At 57.7% G+C, this 19812-nt stretch overlaps 1 protein-coding gene across 3 annotated transcripts in view; it reads right to left on the bottom strand.

Moving 5' to 3' along the window:
• Window positions 1-8414, bottom strand: part of FMNL1 (formin like 1) — a 58144-nt gene extending 49730 nt beyond the window's left edge. For all 3 annotated transcript variants that reach the window (XM_065577657.1, XM_065577659.1, XM_065577658.1), the window contains exon 1: window positions 8047-8414. In XM_065577657.1, coding sequence (XP_065433729.1) covers window positions 8047-8199 — 153 coding nt within the window. In that variant the 5' untranslated portion in view covers window positions 8200-8414. The remainder of the gene's footprint in view (window positions 1-8046) is intronic.
• Between the last annotated feature and the right edge of the window lie 11398 nt (window positions 8415-19812).

Raw genomic sequence — 19812 nt, 5'->3', positions numbered from 1 at the left:
TGGGCTGGACCCTGCATTAGGAGCTAGGGTCACTGCTGCCAAGGGGGAGTGGCAGGTGCGTCCAGGGAACATCACCCAGGATATCCGGGGATTGGAGCCTCACGCTGGGAGGCAGAGGGAGCTGGGGCCTGGGGCAGAGATCCTGCAGGGGAAGCCCCAGGAATCGCCCCACGGGGGAAGAGAGCTGAGGATTATGTCTGGTGGAGCCGCCATTGCTCGGGACATTTAAAACTAGCACATTACAAGAGGGAACACGCCTGCTTGGGGGGCAGGGGTGGCTCCATGTGCCAACAGGCTTCTCCAGCTGGAGCTTTTAGACTAGCATCACTCCACCCCAGCATGTGGGGCAGACCCACAAAAGCTCAGGGGCTGGTCCTGAGGTGACCCTGCTGATCAGTGCAGGGGTTGACACGTGCCATGGGAGGGAGCTCTGTCCTGGGAAGTGAGGGGCAGGGCAGCCCTGCAGAGTCCATCTCCCTAGGTTCGGGGGAAGGAGCGGTTCAGCTGGAGCCCGTCAGATCACAAGCAGGAAAGACGCGTCTCACACCGAGCGAGAGATGCACGAACCGCACCCAGCTCTGGTGCAGAAATAAGCACCCCCCAGCTTGTGGCTGAAAGGCAGGAGCGGCGTGTTGCCCCTCACCATCAGCAGCTCTCAAATCCCTGCCCATGATCAGCCCTCACACCCACCCGGATGGAGGGAGATTGTCCCCATGGCACAGAGGGGAGACCCAGGCCCAGAGAGGGGCAGTGACCGGCCCACGGTCACACAGGGGACTGGCAGAGAGGAACAGAACCCAGGAGTCCTGGCCCCCAGGGTCAGTGGAGTACGGCTGGAGCAATGGCTCCCACTCCTCCCTGAAGTAGGCTGAAGGCACCAGGTTTGTCACTGCTCCAGTTGTCTCTCGACCCCTCCAGGATCAGGCAGGAACCCGTCCTGTTCACCCCACCCTGCTGGGCCCCTGCTCTTGGGGATCCTGCCCCCAGGCCCACCCAACAGATGCACTTGCAATGGCCCCACGGAGACAGGCCACTGGGGAGCGATTGCTGCACTGCCCAGCATGGCGGCTACCATGGTGGAGACACAGACCCCTGGGGCCCACCTGGGCCTTTACCAGAGACTCAGAACACACGGCAGGTACAAGAGTCAGATCTTCCCTCCCCTGCAAGCTGCGGTGGCACCACGGCCTAGTGGGTAGGGCCCTGGATTGGGCCTCAGGAGACCTGGGTTCTATTCCAGACTCAGACACTGAGCTGCTGGGTGACCTTGGGCAAGTCCCTGCCCTCGCTGGGCCTGCGCCAGCACAACAGGCCCGGATCTCACTGGGGGCCTCTAGTGCTATTGTAATAGAAACAGCCCCCTGCCAGGGGCGGGGCGGGGTACCCCGACCTGCCCAGGAGAATGGGGGAGGCAGAAACAGACTCCAATTCCCTACCCAAACTTGGAATTTGTTCAGCACATTTTCCCCCAAGAAAGAATAAAGTGCATCCACCCTCCCACCCCAACTGGCCGAGCCACTCCCGAGGCCCACATGCTCTCCCGGCGCTCAGCTGGGTCGGGGGCCCGCAGCACCCCGCAGGGCTGGGCCGCAAGGAAAGCCAGGCCTTGGCTGAGCAGCCTCTGTGCCCCAAACCCACTGACCCCGTCTGAGGAGCAGGGCCAGTCGCCTGGCGGCAGTGCTGTCAGCTCAGGGTTGAGACCAGCCTCACCCAGCATCACAGCCCTGCCTGCCTCCCGCCCGGGGTCTCTGCTGGTGCTTAACCTGGCCTCAGGACCAGATCCTCACTGCAGCGCCAGGTGGCTCCAACTCAGTGCGTTGTTCAGCTCAGTTCGTTCCAGAGCTGCCCCCACTTCGTGGTAACGTCATGCAGGGCCGGGCAGCCCCTGTCCCAGGCCGGGCTGACCAGCGTAGGCTTCCAAAAGCCAAGGCCACTGACTCTGCTCCTTGGATCAGGTCTCCATCCCCTCCAAGGTGAGACTCCGGGGGCTGGAAGCGAGCAGGGCTCCAGGCTTGGAGCATCCCCCCCTCCCAGACGCAGCACCAGCTCTGGGGTCTCCTGGGATCTGATGCCAGAACAGGAGCAGAAGAGAGCCCGTCGCTCACGCTCCATCTGCTGCCAAGCAAGGAGTTGCTAAGGCACTCGAGGCTGCTTAGCACATTGCAGTGACAGAGCAGCTGCCTGCTGCTCCCAGCTCTATTTTAAGAGCAAGCAGCAGCTTCACTCTGCACATGGAGTAAATTTGGTTGCTCAGCCACCCTCGAGTCCCAGCCTCTCAAACACCCTCCCACTCACCCCCACGTCCCCAGCGGCTCCCGGTCGCTGCGGCACAGGCCATGGAGAGCCCGCCCAGGCAGCCGGCAGAGAGCGCACGCGGCCCACAGGGCAGCGCCCGGCTCTACGGGACGGGGAGTCATGCAGACGAGGCTGGGGACAGGGACAGCTCCAGGCAGATTCACGGCCAGTCCGGGTGCTGGGGAGCATGGCCAGGGAAGGGCTGCCAAGCAGCAGGAGCTCTTTCCACCCCAATCCACTCCAGTGCAGGTCGTTTTAACCTGCCCAATAACTTCTGGGCTTGGTAGGAGGGGGAGGCTGCAGAGCTCAGCCCAGCCTGGGTCAAACTGCTCAGCTGCAGAGGGGGAATGGCAGGAAAGGGCCACTGCCTGGGCCGGAGGAGAGAATCATTGCGTGTGATGGCAGAAGGGATCGTTACGCTCCTTGAGTCTGACCTCCTGCATAACGCAGGCCAGAGAGCCTCGCCCTGGGATTCCTGCACCCAGCCCAGAACGCGGGGCTGAGCCAGAGCGGGTCTGTGAGAACGACACACCCAATGATGTAACGGCTCCAGGCCACAGAATCCTCCCTCTGGTGTTCTAATGGTTCTTTACTGCCAATATTAACAAATTTTGCCTCATTTCTAATCTGATTTTCTCTTGTTTCAGCTCCCCGCCGCTGGATCTCGTTATGCTTTTGTCTGCTAGATTAAAGAGCCCTCTGCTATCAGAAATCTTCTCCACACCTAGGGACTTGTAGACCATGATTATGTCACCTCTTAACCGTAACTAAATACACTGACCTTCTTCAGGTTTCAGAGTAGCAGCCGTGTTAGTCTGTATCCGCAAAAAGAACAGGAGTACTTGTGGCACCTTACAGACTAACAAATTTATTAGAGCTTTCGTGGGCTACTGCATCCGAAGAAGTGGGCTGTAGCCCACGAAAGCTTATGCTCTAATAAATGTGTTAGTCTCTAAGGTGCCACAAGTACTCCTGTTCTTTTTGACCTTCTTCAGTTTCTCTCCCTAAAGCCAGGCTGTAGGTCTCTTCTGAGCAATTTGTCAACATCCCTTTTGAAGGGCGGATACCAGCCCTGGACACAGCAGCCAGGAACAGTCTCGCCAATGCCATACACCGCGGCATCTCCATGGATTGCATTCACTCCCTTGGGCCTGGTCTGCACCTGGAAGGGCTTGCTGTGTTCCTAGTGGAGACACAACTCATGCTGATCCTTGAAAGAATAAGCCACCTGGGAGAAGGACTTTTTGCCCTGTTTTGTGAGTGTGATCTACATTCTTTGTTCCTAGGGGTCTGACCTTCCACCTACCTGTGCATGTGAGGCCATCCTACCCAGTCAGCCTGATCACTCTGTATAAGTGACCTGTCCCCATCATTGTTACCACGCCCTCAGCGTGTCTCAGCTGCAGACTTTACCAGCAATGGTTATAGTTTGTTCCAGCTCATCAGTACAGCAATGGGCCAAGCACAGATCCCTGCTGGATGACGAGTCCCCAGTAACAACTCCTTTTTGAGATCGATCAGTTGGCCAGCTTTTAATCCGTTCAACATGTGCTGCACCGATTTTGTACAGTGCTCATTTTTTAGTGAGACTGCGGCCAGAGTCTTCAGGAGAGCTCCTCCGGGCCAGATTTTCCAGAGTGCTCAGCTCCCATTTTACGCCCAGAGTCAGAGCCGGTTTGCCAGAAGAGCAGAGCACAATGGGCTCGGAGCGCTGTGGAGAATCTGGTCCCAGCTGTGGGTGCTGAGCACTTGGAAACCTGGCCCTGGACTCTGGAGAACTTGAGCCCAGCTGGTCCACTGGCTGGACGTAGGAGGCCAGGCGAGATGGCCCAGTGATACGATCCAGCGGGGGCAGTGGGAGAGCAGACGCGATACAAGAGTGGTCTCGCTCCCATGCAGCAGGAGCCAGAGTGACTGGCCTAGATGGATGTGCTCTGATCCACTGAAGCAAACCCGCTGTTCACGGACACTGCCCAGGCCTGGCGCAGACAGCCCAGTGAGCTCACACAGCTGGTTGCTGCTTTCCCTGTTAATGGGTTTGGAATTCCCTGGGGCTTTAGACAAGCCCGAGTCTCTTCCCTACCTCCTGACCCGCCCGAATTCTGCTGGTCGCTTTTAGATCTGAGAAGGAGAAAGACAAAAAAATCTGCCTGGGAGAAGAAAGGGAGTTTGTACAACCTGCATCTGGGGAGTTTCACCCTTCCTGCCCTGGAACTGCAGATCTCACAGTTATTATCCCCAGCTGGCGACACCCCCACCAGCTCCCATCTTCTGAGCCCCCCCAGGCTTCCCAGCCTGTGCACAAGCCCCACAGCCAAATTCTGAATGGAGCTGTTGTGAGGGAGGGGTCATGTGGCCTCACCAGCCCAGCTGAAAATTCATTCAGCAATTTTTGGATGGGCCTGCCTGCAGCCCCTGCTCACATTCACCTCCCTCCTGCTTTGGCCTCAATTCCCAGCTCCATCTTCTATTCCTGACCCTCTCCCCACCTCTCTCGGGGCCACTGGAAAAGCACCTGGGCTTGCAGGCTCGTGGGCACTGGGGAATTCTAGCAAACTGAAGTGAGGTTTTTACTCACGAAAGCTTATGCCCAAATAAATCTGTTAGTCTTTAAGGTGCCACCAGACTCCTTGTTGTTTTTGTAGATACAGACTAACACGGCTACCCCCTGATACTTGCCACCAGTGGGAACCCCTCCCAAATCTGGACCGAGGTCACGTCCATGCGGAGAAGCTGATGCGTAACGCTGCAGCAAAGTAACTCTGTGTGGACGCTCTTCTCCAAAAGAAAAGAGATTTTATTCCAATTAGACCGACTTTATTCCGCTCACACGGGGGAGTTCTAGGAACAAGTATTCTGCTAGAGCGATTCCAGTAGAACTTCCCATGTAGAAAAGGCTTTAATAATCAAGGATAAAAAGCACTGACTAGAGCCAGGAATCCTGACCTACAATCCCCCTTCAATTCCAGCCCTGGGCACTCCCCGTCCCACAGCTCTGCCAGTGCCCCTCAATTCCAACCCACAGCCCCCTGCTATCCCCATCCCCAGCTCTGCCAAAGTACCTCCTTCCTGACTTACAGTCTCATCCTCTGCAGCCCCTCCCCACAGTTCAGCCTGCCCCTCAGCCCTCTCCTGCAGGACCCCTGTAATTGCCAGGCCTGGCTTCTCCTGAGCACAGGTTTCCATTCACGCCTCATCCCTTGCTGTGGTTCTGTGACGTGTCTGTTCTGTGGGGATAGGTGGTTGCTCATCCCCTGCCCTGGAGGGCCAGAGCTTTGCTTTTTGGCTGGTCCCTACCGTTTGACCTGTCCAGCTTAGGTAGCCCTCTGAGAAATGACAACTCCTGCTGCACCACTCACAAGGGGACTGCCAAGGGGCAGTCCCCAGGAAGGGACTTAACACCACAGAGGACGCACAGAGAGCTGCCCAGGATAGACAGGGATGGCAGAGCTTTGTCCTAAGTGATGTCCGATGGCATGAGAAGGATTCAGAAACTCGCCCGCTGGTAACCTCAGTCCAGTTGCAGTCCAGGTCTCTGGGGGTGAAAGGCTAATGCATTAGGCTGAAACAGCCACAGGCTTGACCCACACTGCAAAATCTCTCTCTGTCCAACCAAAGACCTGTCTGGTTCTAGTCCATGGGAACTTGCATGGGGCTGCAGGGCCATCCCAGCTCTCTGCAAAGCACAGCCCAGACAAGCCCCAACATTTTCGCCTTGCTGATGCAGCTACAGCTGTCAGGAGCTGCCGGAGAGCCATGGGATGGGATGCACATGAATTACATCCACAGTGCAACATAGGGTGACCAGACAGCAAATGTGAAAAATCGGGACGGGGGTGGGGGGTAATAGGAGCCTATATAAGAAAAAGACCCAAAAATCAGGACTGTCCCTATAAAATCGGGACATCTGGTCACCCTAATGCAACGCACATACCAGCAACCACTCTCGTGAATAAACTTTGATCTAACCAGCATGCAGGCCCCTGCAATGCTGAGGGTTATGTTTTACCCCACAACTCACCGTTACAGAGAAGCGTTTAGAGAGGGCTGTGAAAGTTCACAAGCAGATTTAGAAGGATTGGGACCTAGATAAATGCCAGGCCCCAATTCCTGCACGCCTAGCAAAAACCACCCCCATGCTCAGATCTGAGTGCTAGTCACTGGCATGGGGGAGTCCACGGGAAGGAGGAAGAGAGATTGGGACATCAGCAATGTTTCACAAGAGACAGAGTTCCCATGTTCCTTGCAGAGCTAGGCTTAGGGTCCTGGCGGGGCGGATGGGACTAAGACATGCTGTTCTAATAATGCTACTTTGCTCTTCTCGTCACCTGTCAGTCCAGGATCTTAAACCGCTTCACATGCATTCAGTCAGCCTCACAATGTCCCCACCTTCCATATGGGGAAACAGAGGCAGACTTGCCCATGGCCGCCCAGCCAGGGAGTATCAGAACCCAGAAATCCTGACTCCCAGGCCCCTGTTGTAACCGGATTGTTCCCTTCGGTTTGTGCTTGTCCCATAACTGGATGGGGGGGGGGGAGATGAAGCCACTAAATTGAACAACAAATTGAAGCAGCATATAAACAACTTGCAGAATTCCTTGCTGCAGGAGGGCAGAGAGTCAAATCCGAGACTAGATTTAAAACAAGGATGGACCCCAAATATCAAAGACACATGGCCATGCAACTGAAGGACACAAACTGACGGCTGCAGAGGTCAGGAAGGAACAGTGTGCAGCACTGCACAGGGGGCTGAGTGCATTACACCCACACACACTCACTGGACTATCAGGAATTGGCTGCTGCCAAAGGCAGGATCGCGGATTCGCTGGACCAATTATGCAATCTGGCAAACGACAGTTTCCAAAACATCTAAATTCTAGGCTGTGCCAGGAGCGGGCCAAGCACTAAATCTCTGGTTAGAATTTAACCCCTTCCCCCCAGGTCTGTCTCCCAACAATCCCAAAAGTCAAGGCACTGAATCAAATCACAAATCAAAAGGCGAGGGAGGTGACGTGTCAGAACCTCACTGCTCTTGCCCGGGGGTTCCCCTGGCCAACGCCCGTCCATTTTAAATTGACATTGTGAACCATCCAGTCTCTCCTTTTTGAAAGCAGAGAGAGATCTGCTTCCGTTTGCAAGGCCCAGGCCCAGCTAGTCAGACAGCCGAGATAACGGTCGTGTTGCAAGAACACAGGAGTGAAAAGTTACGGTGCAGACATAGCTCAGGGCGGGCACGTGGCTGGGTGGGCGTGCAGTGGGGTCCCCTCAGAGATGCCTTGATGTCAGCTGGGTTTTCTCTTACTCTCACACACCCGCCCACAGAACAACTTCTCCAGGAGGCCAGATATTTCCTCCCCAAGGGCGAGAGGCCAAGAAGCATCACCCACCAGCTTCGGAGAGGGAGCGGAAGGTCTTGGTGACCTTCTCTCTGGACACAGGACCATCACGCTTGGATAGAAATGGGGGCCGGGCCGGCCAGTCCCGTGTGCTGGCCCCACCGCTCCAGTGACTTGGACACCATGGGGCCCCCACCTTGAGCCCCTCCCTGCTCCAATGGGCAATTCCAGAAAGTTGTCTTACAGGCCAGCCAGAGGGGGAAGGTGACAGGGTCCCCCTGGGTGCACTGCAGCCTCAGACCTCCTCTGGCAGTTAAACAATAGATGCTGTCACTGTACATTGCTCCCCCCCAGAGACCCACTGGGGCGGCTGGGAACGGAGGGGGGCGGGCGGTCCTGGGGGGCAGGGACTTACCAGCACATGGGTGAATCTTTCCTCCAGCTCCCCAGCGCTGGGCATGGGCTGCTTCGGGGGCGCGGGCTGCTTGGCCGGCAGAGCTGTGGCTGGTGGCTGGGTCTTAGTCTCCTTGGCCGGAGCCTGGTCCACGCTGCCGGCCGCGTTGCCCATCCTGCGGCTCCTGCCCAGCCCAGAAAGCTGCTTCCAGGCTCCCAAATCCAGATTGGAAAAGAGGAAGGGGCCAGAAAGGAGGAAACTTTCCTCCCAGAGTGCGAGGGGCAGGCGAGAGCGGGGGCCGGCTCAGAGCCCCCCGCCTGCACCCAGGGGAGCCGTCCCAGGAACTCTCCGCGCTCAGCAGCGGGTGCGAGGCGCGGCTGCTCCCCGGCGGGGCTCCATCTCCACGCGGCTCCGAGGGGCGAGCCGGCGTCCCGTCGGCCCGGGCAGCCCCTGGCTCGGCTCGGCTCGGCTCGGCGATTGCAGCAGGCGCGGGCTGGAGCTGGGGCTGGGGCTGGGGGAGGAAGTCAGGGTGCAGCTGCAGCGGCTGCGGTTCCGCGGTGCGCGCTGTGCAGGAAGCGAAGCTGCACCCGGGGCTGGTGTTTTTCTATCTCGGCTATTTGTAACTTCGGGCGCAGCCCCCCGCCCCCAAAGGCCCCTCTCCGCCCGCCCCCAATGGCCCCTCTCCGCCCGCCCCGGGGGACTAGGGAGCGCGGGGCGGCAGCGGAGCGCCCGGCGCTGCCCGGCCCCGAAGGCAGGGGCCATGGCCGGGGAGAGGCAGGGCCCAGGCACCTGCTGGAAAGGAGCTCTCGGAGGAGAGCAGCAGAGGACCGGCAGTCAGGGGGCTTCAGGGTCCCAAAGCCCACAGCTTCCAGCCCAGGATTAGCTCGCGGAACCGAGAGGCGAAGGCCAAGTGGGATTCAGCGGCTCGCCTGGAGTCCCGGCCGCCTCCTGGAGCAGGGGGAGGAACTAGGTCAAACGGCTGCTTATTCCCGAGGAGCGTGGCCTGGTTCTGCACTTTCAGCAGCTCCCGAGAGCACCCAACAGCCCCTTGTTCAGCGAGCGGAGACCAAACAAGCTCGTGCCACCCCCGAGCAGCCCCCGGTGATGGGGATGGAGTGGGGTGCTCCCCTGGGCTTAGGGCCTCGGCCTGGGGCACTGCTCTGGGCAGGAGGAGCTAATGCAAGGGGCTAATTCCAGGTGCGCCAGTTGATCACAAACAGCAAGAAGTAGTTGGGAATTGCAGCCTGGGTCCGAGAGCGAGGCCCCGCTTCTGCTCCCGGCCTAGGGTGCCCTGGGACCGTCGCTCATTTTCACCTTCGCTTCCCACTGGCAAACTTTCCTTCGCAGCCGGAATGTCTCCCGGAAAAGGAGGAAGAAAACGACCAGTCGGTGAGGCCGGTCTCTGGCACGAGAGACATTTCCACGTTGGGTAGCCAGGCTCCAGGGGCGCTGGCTCTCAGTGACCCCACAGACAGCGTCTCAAATGCAGCCTCCAGAAAATGAAGCCCACACAGTGTCTACCTGCTGACCCTGTGGCTTAAGTGACTTGCCTGGCATCACCTGCCTTAACCAAACCATTATCCTGTCTCTGCCTGCAGGCCCCGCCTTGTTCTCCACCCACCTTCAACTTCTCCAGCTGCAAAGAGCTGTGACCAGTGCGCTTTCCTGGACAAACCTTCTTGAATTACGTGTCTGTAGCATTGTGGGCTGGGGATTGTAGGTCATTTCATGGGGGAGGGGGACCGCAGCCCTCTAGAAACTAAGATGTGTGTGTAAGGTAGGTGGTGGTGGGGGTAGGCCCAGTCACTCAGGAGAGGTGTCACACCCTGGAGAGACTCTCGCATCTACTGGGTCAGACTGGATTCTCCAGAGACTAGGGAGCTCCATGAAGCTGTTACACCATATCTACAGAGTCACTGGGGTAAATGTAATGTGAGTATGACACTCGTTTAATCTCTAAAAGAGGAAATAAATCACACTAAAGCAGAGGTTTCCAAACATCCAGGGGGTGAGCGGTGACACCAGGCAGCTCAGGCTTTAGCGGGATGGGGGCCCACTCCTTAGCTTCCGCCCCTGGACTTCAGTGAGTCTAATGCTGGCCCTGCCAGAGACCAGCCGACAAAGAAAGGACTGTGGATAAATGGCCGTGTTCCCGATCCAGCAAACAGACAGGACCTTCTGTGCTGGGGGCCCCCAATCCTTCCTTGGACAGGCTGGAAGGACTTTGGCCTACGAGGCCCCACAAGACTGATGGGTGCTTGTTCTGAGCTGGGGCTGTTATGAACTTGTAACCCCAGAAAACCCCCTTGCTGGGGTCTGAAGGACTGACTCCTGCCAGAGCCTGTGGGTGGGGTGATCCTGGTGAGCTTACTAGCATGCGTGCAGGTTCTTTTATTGTTTTGAATCTGTTTTCTCTGTAATCTCTTACTTTAAGAATAAATGGGCTTGCTTAGAATAACTGGGGCAACTCCACCATTTACTGTCGCTGAGGAGAAAAGTAAAAGCAGCCCAGCCATGTAGGCAGGGAGTTAGGCAGTCTGGAAATACCCCAGTCGGGAGGGAGAGACGCGGGTCTTTGCCCAAGAGGGCTGGTGGCTGAGGATTTTACAGTGGGTGCCATGGCTGGCCCATGAGGGGGAATATGGGTGCAGTGCCCTGAACTGTAAAAAGAGTCTTGTTCACTCCTCCCCGAGCACTGTCCCTCCCGTGCCCTGAACGGGGGAGGATCCTGTGCAAAACATAGAAAGATTGCAGCACAGCGTCAGCTTCAGGACGGCTGGTCCAGTGGTTATGGTGCTAACCTGGGCTCAGGAGATGGGCGGTCCAGGGAACCTTGAGCAAGTCCTTGTCTCTCTGTTCCCCACCTGTGAGGTGGTGCTGCTTGGGAAGTACCATCTCCCAAGGGTGCTGAAAGGATGAATGTGTTGGACTGGGAGGGGCCAGAGAGGTACCTAAGGGTTAGGGTAAGGGGCACCCTAAATCCTGGCATTTCCTGACATTTGAGCACTTGACGTTGCCATTTAAAGAACATTCTTTTAGTTAAGTATTTTTGTATTTAATCCTGTAGGTTTTCTTTTAAAAAAGACAAATGTAAAAGCAAATGGGGTTACATGCAACCCCCGCATCATACAGCAGCAGGGTTTGAACCCGAACCTTCAGCACTGCCCAAGCTACCAACAGGAAATAGCTGGTACCTTGGGGATGGGTTGCTGGGGCCATGGGCTAGCTTTGAGGGTAACCAAGCATCTCTTTTTCTCTCTCCTTCCCTCCCTCAACTTGGGGGAGCGCCTGCTCCATGTGGTGCCCCCGGAGGGGAATGGGGCATTGAAGTCAAGGGGCCCCCTGGCTCAGGTATCTTCCCCGCCCATGGAGAGGCTGCTGCTCCCGTGTCGTGCGTGCTGGCTCAGGAATGTTCATGTGCACTTGTCGTTTGGGCTGCTGCCAACATTGTGCTGAAAATGCCAGTGCTGGAAGGGGGGTGATGTATCTCAGCAAACCCAGAGCAGAGTTTTAGGGGAGAAAGAAAAGGCACTTTTCAGACCCCCAGGCATTCTCCCTCTTTGATTTCAAAGGTTGGCTGCAAACCGCACAGCGATGAGAGCGTTGCAGGAATCTCTTATCGTGGCTCCCAGCTCCCGTATAATTACAGACATACTTGGAGGCACCAGCAGAGATCGGGTTCCCATTGTGCCAGGCGCGATACAAACACCCAGAGAGACAGTCCCTGCCCCAAAGAGCTTACAGTCCAAACAGACCAGACAAAGAGTGGGAAGGGAAGTGACTTGCCCAAGGTCACCCAGCACAGTTAGGTCTCCTGTAGCCCAGTCTCGTGCCCGACACTCCAGGGCAGGCGCTAGCTAATGGAGCAATTCCTTTCACTCCAGTGCTAGAGGCCTGTGCTTTGAAGCTGAAGGTCCAGCTAGGTCTTTTCTGGCTGATGGAGCATGGGGGGCGGGGGACACAATACTCCATCCAGGCCCGCTGCTTTGCCCCAGAGGCGGCGTGGCCTGCTGGGCAGTACAGTCTCCCTGGGGGGGCCGGCTAGGGCAGCTTCAGGTTTGAGCCCCCAGGCTGCTGAGCAGAGGTCAGGGGTGTGTGAGCGAAGGGAAGTTCCCTCCAGCCGAGCCCAGAGGGTGAGAAGCCAGGAAGACCATTTCTTGCAGCCTCTCAGCGCTCATGGCCGATCCAACTTTCCATCTCACGCGGCTTCTCCGCGCGCGGCCCGTCTACCATGCCGTGCGGCCAGAGATGGTTTCTGAACCTGGCCGCGATCCCAAGTGGAGGAGCAGTGAATGTTTTATTTCATCCCCCCACCCCCGCCATTTACAGGCTATTAGCCACCTTCCCTTAACTGACATTTCCAGGCAGTGCAGTGCAGTGCAGTCTGGCGCCTGGGAGCACCCAGAACCTCGGCAGGAGGGGAGCAGGGGAAATGGAGCCTCAGATGCAGGGAGGGAGTGTCTGTCTGCTAGTGCTTCGAGCAGGGGCCTGGAGGCAGGACTCCTGGGTTCTATTCCTGGCTTCCCCGCCATTGTGCTGTGAGACTGAGCAAGTCATTTCCCCTGGGTGCGCCGAGGTGTCTCCATTTGTAAGTGCAGGCTGATGGCGACTCCCCCTGCCCCAGGGAGGGTGAATGGGTGTTTGCAAAGAGTTCCGCGAACCCAGTTGGAAAATCACTTCTAGAAACACAAGTTATTCTAGCGGTAGGCTGCAGATGTGCGTGGCGTGGCAGCCAGGGGATGGGAACAGGCTAACCCGGCCTCTAGCAGGGGTCACGACCCCAAGAGGAGCACAAACAGGTGTCAGGGGCTTGCAACCTATGTTCCTTGTAAGCTGCGCGGCCGTGCAAGCAGGGGGGGAGAGGCGCCCCTCCCCCAGCCCAGCCTCCCCCCCCCCCCCCCCCGAGCTTCCGGGGAGAGAAGCACCTCCCCCCAGCCCAGCCCAGGCCCACCGGAGCTGCCACAGCTGGGGAGAGGTGCCACTCACCTGGCCCCAAGCTGCTGTAGCTAGAGAGGGATGGGGGCGAGTCCTCTCTCCCCACTGCAGCCCCGGGGCAGCCTGCAATCCGAACCCCTCATCCCCAGCCCCACCCCAGAGCCCACCCCCTTCCCACACCCCAACTCTCTGCCCCAGCCCTGAGCCCCCTCCTGCACACCAAACCCCTCAGCCCTGGCCCCACCCCAGAGCCCACCCCCCCCCCCGCACCCCAACCCTCTGCCCCAGCCCTGAGCCCCCTCCTGCACACCAAACCCCTCATCCCTGGCCCCCCCCGGAGCCGCCCCCCCCCCCCCGCACCCCAGCCCTGAGCCCTCTCCCACACTCCGGACCCCTTGGCCCCACCCCCACCCCATGATTTTTGTTATGTGCACCGGTACAAAGGCGATATGTCACACCGGGGTTTGTCACACATCACCTCCACACTGGTGCACATAACAAAATTCATTCTGCACATGGGTGGGAAAAATTAGAGGGACACTGGTTGTAACTACACTTCCCTTCCTCCACTGCGGAATGGTTCCAGGGTGAGGATGAAAATCTCCTCCAGGCTGGCAGGCACAGTGCCCCTAATGCCTCATCCCTGCCCTGCCGGTCTCTAGCTCTTCAAGAGGAAGCTGTTTCCTCAGTAGCTCTCAAAGTTGGTGGGTACCATGAACCCCATGTCTTGGAGGAGGAAGCTGAGACCCAGCAAGGGGTGGTGACTTACCCAAGGTCACCTAGCAGACCAGGGCCAGGACTAGAACCCAGGTCTCTGGAGTCCCACGTCCAGCCTCGTGCACTGTCCACAATCCCACAGTTCAGGTCCTATGGGGCCTTCAAGCCTGGCACTCCCCGTAATTTTATTCCCATCGAATGAATGAAGACACAAGCAATTACTGTCAGTGATGGGGCTGCAGCACTGGCGCCCCCCGAAGGAGCTGAGGCAGCACACAAGCAGGGTACAAGTGTAATGACTCTGGGCAATCAACCCCCAGGGGCCAGGGCTGGCAAGTCAAAAGCAGCCGTTGATTTTGGGAGTCTTGGTTTTTGGCTGCCCAGCTTGAGACCCCATGAGCTGGTTCAGCCCAGAACTCAAGGAGAAGGCTTAGGCCTCCGGCCGAGCATTTCTGGGGGCCAGTTTGTCACACCAGGGGAGCTAAGACTGGATATTGTTACAGTAAGAGAATCAGCAGGACTGTGAGCTCCTTGGGGAAGGGACCATCTTTTGGTTCTGTGTTTGTGCAGCGTTTGGCCCCAGGGCATCTGGGGCCACAACTGGAGCCAGGCACTGAGAGAGATACTCATTAATCATCATCATAACTCAACCCCCCCTTTAACAAACAAACAACCCCCTTTCAGCCTCTTTTTATCCATCATCCAGAAGCCCAAAGGGGCACAAGGCCAGTGTGGTTCAACTCCTTTGCAGGTCACTAGCTCGGCACCAGGGCCGGCTCCAGGCACCAGCTGAGCAAGCTGGTGCTTGGGCGGCACATTGTTGGAGGCGGCGTTCTGACCAATCCTAGGGCGGCACGGCCGCTTTTTTTTTTTTTCTCTTGTTCTGCTCTGGCTGCCCTGTAGGGGGCGGTGGCGCGGAGAACCAGAGCCCCCTGCAGGGCAGTCCTCTTCCTTCCCTCCCCGCCGACCGGAGCGGAGCCCTCGCGGCAGGCGGCAGGAGGTGGTGCAGCGGGAGGGGCCGCGTGGCAGCGCCCCTGCTGTAGCCTTGGCCGCCCCCTTCTCTCTCTCTCCCGCCCACTCCCTCCCCCCCACCAGCCGGTCCCCCTGCACCCATGCTCTGGCCACGCTGCAGGGCCCTGCTCGGCACGGTGCATGGCCCCACCCCAGCGTTCGCAGGAGCTGCCCTCCTGCCGTTCAGGATTCAGGCCAAGGGTCATTTTTAAAGCCCTCGCTGGATTCCCCTCCCCTCGCTGCCCTACACTGCGTCGTTCCACCCCCGTTCCCCTGGGCGCCCCTGGAGCAGGAGATCTAGGGATTCAGCTGGTGGCTGATGCAGTGATACAGGAAACTCTTGTGCATGGGACCAAGGAGAATTCAGGACCGGCAAGGGGCTCTAGTGAGGACTTTGGGGTGTCCAGCGGGAGCCCCATTCCCACTGGCACCAAGCACCACAAGCCTGGTTCTGGTACTATTCTCACCAGTGCAACGTGGGTGTCTCATGCTACCAGCTCAGCCTGGAGAGTGCTTGCACTGGGGCAGAGGGTGGCACAGAGTGCAGGGCAATGGTGAGGCAGGCCCCAGATTTGGGTGGGGGAATCGCTAACTTCCCTGTGTTATTTTCAGTGGACGAGGGCGCTGCTTTCTCCACGATAAAGGCAGGATTTTCTCTGCGGAGGCAGGAGTACGAGGGGGACCTCTTTGGGGCTGACCCGGTGCCAGACTAAGGGCAATGCACCGGGAGGCCAAGTGCCAGGCCTAGTTTGCATCTAATGGGGCACATTGCAGCCGCTCAGAGGCTCATTTCCATGCTTAGTGAAGGCAACGTAACAGGGGTGGCCAAACTGCGGCTCTTTTACAGGTAAAGTGCAGCTTGCGGAGTCCCTCCCCCCCCCCCGCCATTTTCCACCTACCAGATTGGGGTGGTGGGAGCTCATGGCTTCAGCCCTGCGGGAGGGTGGTGGGCTCAGGGGCTTCTACCCTGTGGGGAGGAGGAGTCTCTGGGCTTCAGCCCTGCGGGAGGCACCTGCTGGGGCTTAGGGCTTCCGCAGGACAAGGGCTGAAGGATGACCAGACAGCAAGTGTGAAAAATCGGGATGGGGGTGGGGGGTAATAGGAGCCTATATAAGAAAAAGGCCCAAATATCGGGACTGTCCTTATAAAATTGGGACATCTGGTCACCCTAGCTGAAGCCCTGAGCCCCAGCAGCCGTGCCCCACAGGGCTGAAGCCCCAAGCCCTGGCCCTCGAACTTCTAAAGCCTGAGTATGGAGCTCAGTCAGGGTCAGTAAGTTTGGCCACCCTGCAATATAAAGCTTTGGAAGGGACAGAAACCCTCCTGCTCCAGGGCTCCAGCTGACCGCAAGGGAGCAGGGTCAGGAAGCGACTTTCCTGGGGGCAGGCTCTCCCATAACTGCTGGATGTGGGGTTCTTGCCCCTTCCTCTCAAGCAGCTGGTGCTGGTAGCTCTCAGAGAGGACCCCTGCTCAGCCCAGCCTGGCAGTGCCTAGGTAAAGTGCTTGGACACGCAGGGTCAGAGTCTGAGCTCGCTTACCCGGGTGTTAATCTGGAGCCTCCCCACTGAGTGACTCTGTCCTGACAGCCGTGTAACTGAGCGCAGCGCCTGGCGCTATTCGCCCTGCGGCGGGAGAGAAAAGCCACACTTCCCTCTGCCTCCAAACTCCTTCCACGCGTCGCCCCCTTCCTTCCCACCCTGCACACACTGGTCCGGGCAGAGCCAGGGTGACCCCGGTGCTGGGACAGTGCAGGCCAGAGCCCTGGGGAGAGGACAGTGCACTGAGGTCTTGCTGCCCCCTGCTGGGCCCGTGGCTAGTGAACATCTAAGCAAGCCCCGAAGACCGGCTCCAGCCAGCTCTGGTTGTAATACAAGGGGCTTGTCCCTGCTCAGCGGGTCTGGGCTGGCTGCAAGAGCTGAACAGTGGTGGCAGAGCCTTTCCAGAGGGCGTCATCCCCCTTAGCAGAGGTGGGCAGGGACACTCTGGGAACAAGCCTGGGCCAGCCTTGCTTTGGGCACCGCAGCGTGCGTGGCTCTGAAGGGGGCATCCGGGGAGTCACAACACACCAGCTCCAAGGTCACGACCACACACATCATTCACGCAGAGTTACAGGTGCCCAGTGCATGCCCGCCCCAGACCGTCAAGTTCAGCAAAACTCAAACCTCCAAACCAGGAACTTGAGTGAAGCTAAACCTTAGTTCTGCCCCCCGGAGCTGGCGATTGTGAAATGAGGCGATATGCAAGGGCCATGCCCGGGTGGGGGGTGCCCCTCTCCCTGACCCTGTGCGTGTGATCAACGGAAAGAGGGGTGCTTGTGCCTCAGGAGAGACAGCGTGCCCCTGTTCAGAGCTGCGCTGTGTGGGGCGTGCCAGCAGGGGGGCACAGGGATTTTCTTGCCATGGGGCTTGTCAGCAGCGTGGTGGGAGAGACGTGAGGTCTGGGGGTTTAACGGAGGGCAAGTGGCAGTACAGTGTGAGTGGCCGTTGTGGCCAGGAGGGCGAAGGGGTAGCAGTTGTGGTGTTCCTTCCATGCAGTAGGGTGTGCATGGGGAGCTGTAGGTAGCTCCTGTTCAGTACAAAGGCAGCAGGAGCATGTATGGGTCACATTAGAGCAGCTCTCAAAGCAGGCGGGGGGCTTGGGATACCAGGGGGTCAGAGGCAGGAGCAAACTGGAGATTGGAACCACAAGTCAGACACCAGGAGGCAGCCAGGTCAGGCGACCCAGAAATCAGAGCAGGAGCAGGGTGGATCCCAGTTGCAAGAACAACTTCCTGGTGCTGTGCTGGGTTTATAGAGAACCAGTCACGCCCCCCCCCCCCCCCCCCCCCCGAGCAGCCTGCCAGTCAGGTTCCAGGAGTGGAGTGCTCTGGTGGGGTTCAGCTGCTGTCCTAGTGGCTGTTAGCAGATTGGAGCTGACTGGTACTAGAGTGACCAGACAGCAAATGTGAAAAATCAGGACTGGGGGTGGGGGGTAATAGGAGCCTATATAAGAAAAAGACCCAAAAATCGTGCCTGTCCCTATAAAATCGGGACATCTGGTTACCCTAGCTGGTACTTACATGCCCTGTGGCCTAGGATTCAAGACCTGTGGTTCCTGGCAGGAGCAGCAAAAGCTTCTTAAAGGGGGTGCTACCCGAAATCAAACTGTGGCCCTACACCACCCCTTCTCCCCTGCCTTTGTACTGCCTTGAGCCCTGCCAGCATGCCCTTATGGCCGGTAAAACGTGGTGGGGCCATGGCCTCCCCCCTCCTCGTCTGGCTCCTGGCATGTGGCTGCCTGGTTTGGCCAGAGACTTCACTGAATTTTGGGTCAGCCTAAATCTGATCATTGCAAAAATTGTCCACTAAACCTCCAAGTGTCCCAAGGAAGCAAGCGAAGTTCCCACTGAGCTGAAGAGGTGGTGAGTATTTTCTTCCCCAGCTTGCAGGGAGGGTAGGATGAGAGGGGTCAGTAACCTGGGACAAGTCTGCTAACTTCTTCCTTGTCATTGAATGTGCTGGTCTTGTTCTTCTCCCTTCTAGTAAAGACCCCGAGGATGGAGGTAGTAGAGAATGGCTTTGCTGCGAGAATGGCTTTGACTCGTTTTCCTTTGCTCCTTCCGTCTTTACCATGGCAGACGGGCGGGATGGCTCCAGAGCAGAACCTCAGATCCGAACACCTTGCACTTTGGCACAGCTGAATCAGTGTTCAAAGTGCCCGGGCCCGCTCTGTTTGAGAGAAGGCCAGCTTCTGTCCTGCTGGACACGTCAGTCTGCCTGGTATTTCTCCTGCCCGTGTCTGTATGTGGAAAGTTTGGAAGAAACAGGCAGAGCCCTTCGGCTTCAGGTTTTGCTGATTTTTTTTTTAATTGAAAATTTCCCAGGTTTTACAAAAGCTATTATTGGGGGAGGGGGGGTATTTTCACCCAAATTGTGGCCCCCTCAAGTACATGAAAATACTGCCTGTGGAGGAAATCCAATGCATTCCATTAGCTGGAGGTGTGTATGTTAATAAGTTAGTCTGTGTAACTGTGAGGTGGGCCGCTGAAGTAAGGCGGGGAGTGGCAGATGCACATGTATGTGTACATCAATATTCGAGGCCTCAAATAAGGGGTGTGGAGCTCCCAGGACCCGGCTCCCTCTCCAGAAGGAGAGCTGGTGGCCCAGGAACCCAGGCAGATCTGGTTACCAAGCTGCCATCTCTCCTTCCAGAGGCGGGAGCTGGGTCTGGACGCCAGGGGGTCTCCCTGGAAGGGGAGAGGGTGGTTCAGGAACCTGAGCAGACCACAGGTGGACCCTCCCCCCCAGACCCAGCTCCTCGCTCTGGAAGGAGAGGTGGGAGCCCAGGTAACTGAGCTGCCAGGTCTCCTTCCGGAGCGGGGCCAGAAGCAGAGGAGGTGGAGGAGGCCGTGTGAGGAGATGGCGCCCTCGCTTTCTCCATCTCTTCCGCTTCTGAGCCCACTCCAGGAGGAGAGATGGCGGCTTAATGAACTGGGCCCTCCAGGTTCCTGAGCCGCTTGCTCCCTCAGTGGGAGGGAGCCTTGCCTGGGTGTTAGCACCCTAACACCACCAGCCCATCAGCCACCCAGGCACCCCCCTCTGGGCTAGGCCAGCCCGGTCTTCACCTTGCAGGTTAAGAAGAAACGCACCCCAGTCCCTTTTAATCATTGCCCTGTGACATCCAGCCCCTGACACTGGCTACTCTCAGAAATCCCAGCTCCTCAGCTCCCAAAGGAGCACTGGGCCCCAGTTTACCAGCTTTACCTTAAACTCCTCCCTCCCCGGCTCCTGGGTCACACACAGCACTTCTAAGAAAACAAAAGGCGGTGTATTTATTTAAGAACGAATGGAGAGTTAACCAGAAACAAGAGGGTGTGGTGGAAACAAATGGTTATGATACAAAGCAAAATGCAAACCTGAGCTACACTCATGAATACTTCCCTTTCCTAGCTAATAAAGTAGTTCCTTTCCCCCCCTCCCCTCAAAGTTCAGTCTGGTGCAGAGCAGGCTGGCTTCACAGGAACCAGGATCCAAGTTTTCATAAGAACATCCCTGTCCCTCCAGATGGCTCCTCAGTGAATGGATCCAGAGTGCCTCTCCCCACCCTGTTAGACAGAAACAGGTTTTTGTCTCTGTTCCTAGGCAG

The sequence above is a fragment of the Chrysemys picta genome, chromosome 24 (genome assembly GCF_011386835.1).
Source record: "Chrysemys picta bellii isolate R12L10 chromosome 24, ASM1138683v2, whole genome shotgun sequence".
NCBI lineage: Eukaryota > Metazoa > Chordata > Testudines > Emydidae > Chrysemys > Chrysemys picta.
The sequence above is the reverse complement of the archived record's forward strand: the minus strand, read 5'-3'. Positions and strand labels throughout refer to the sequence as shown.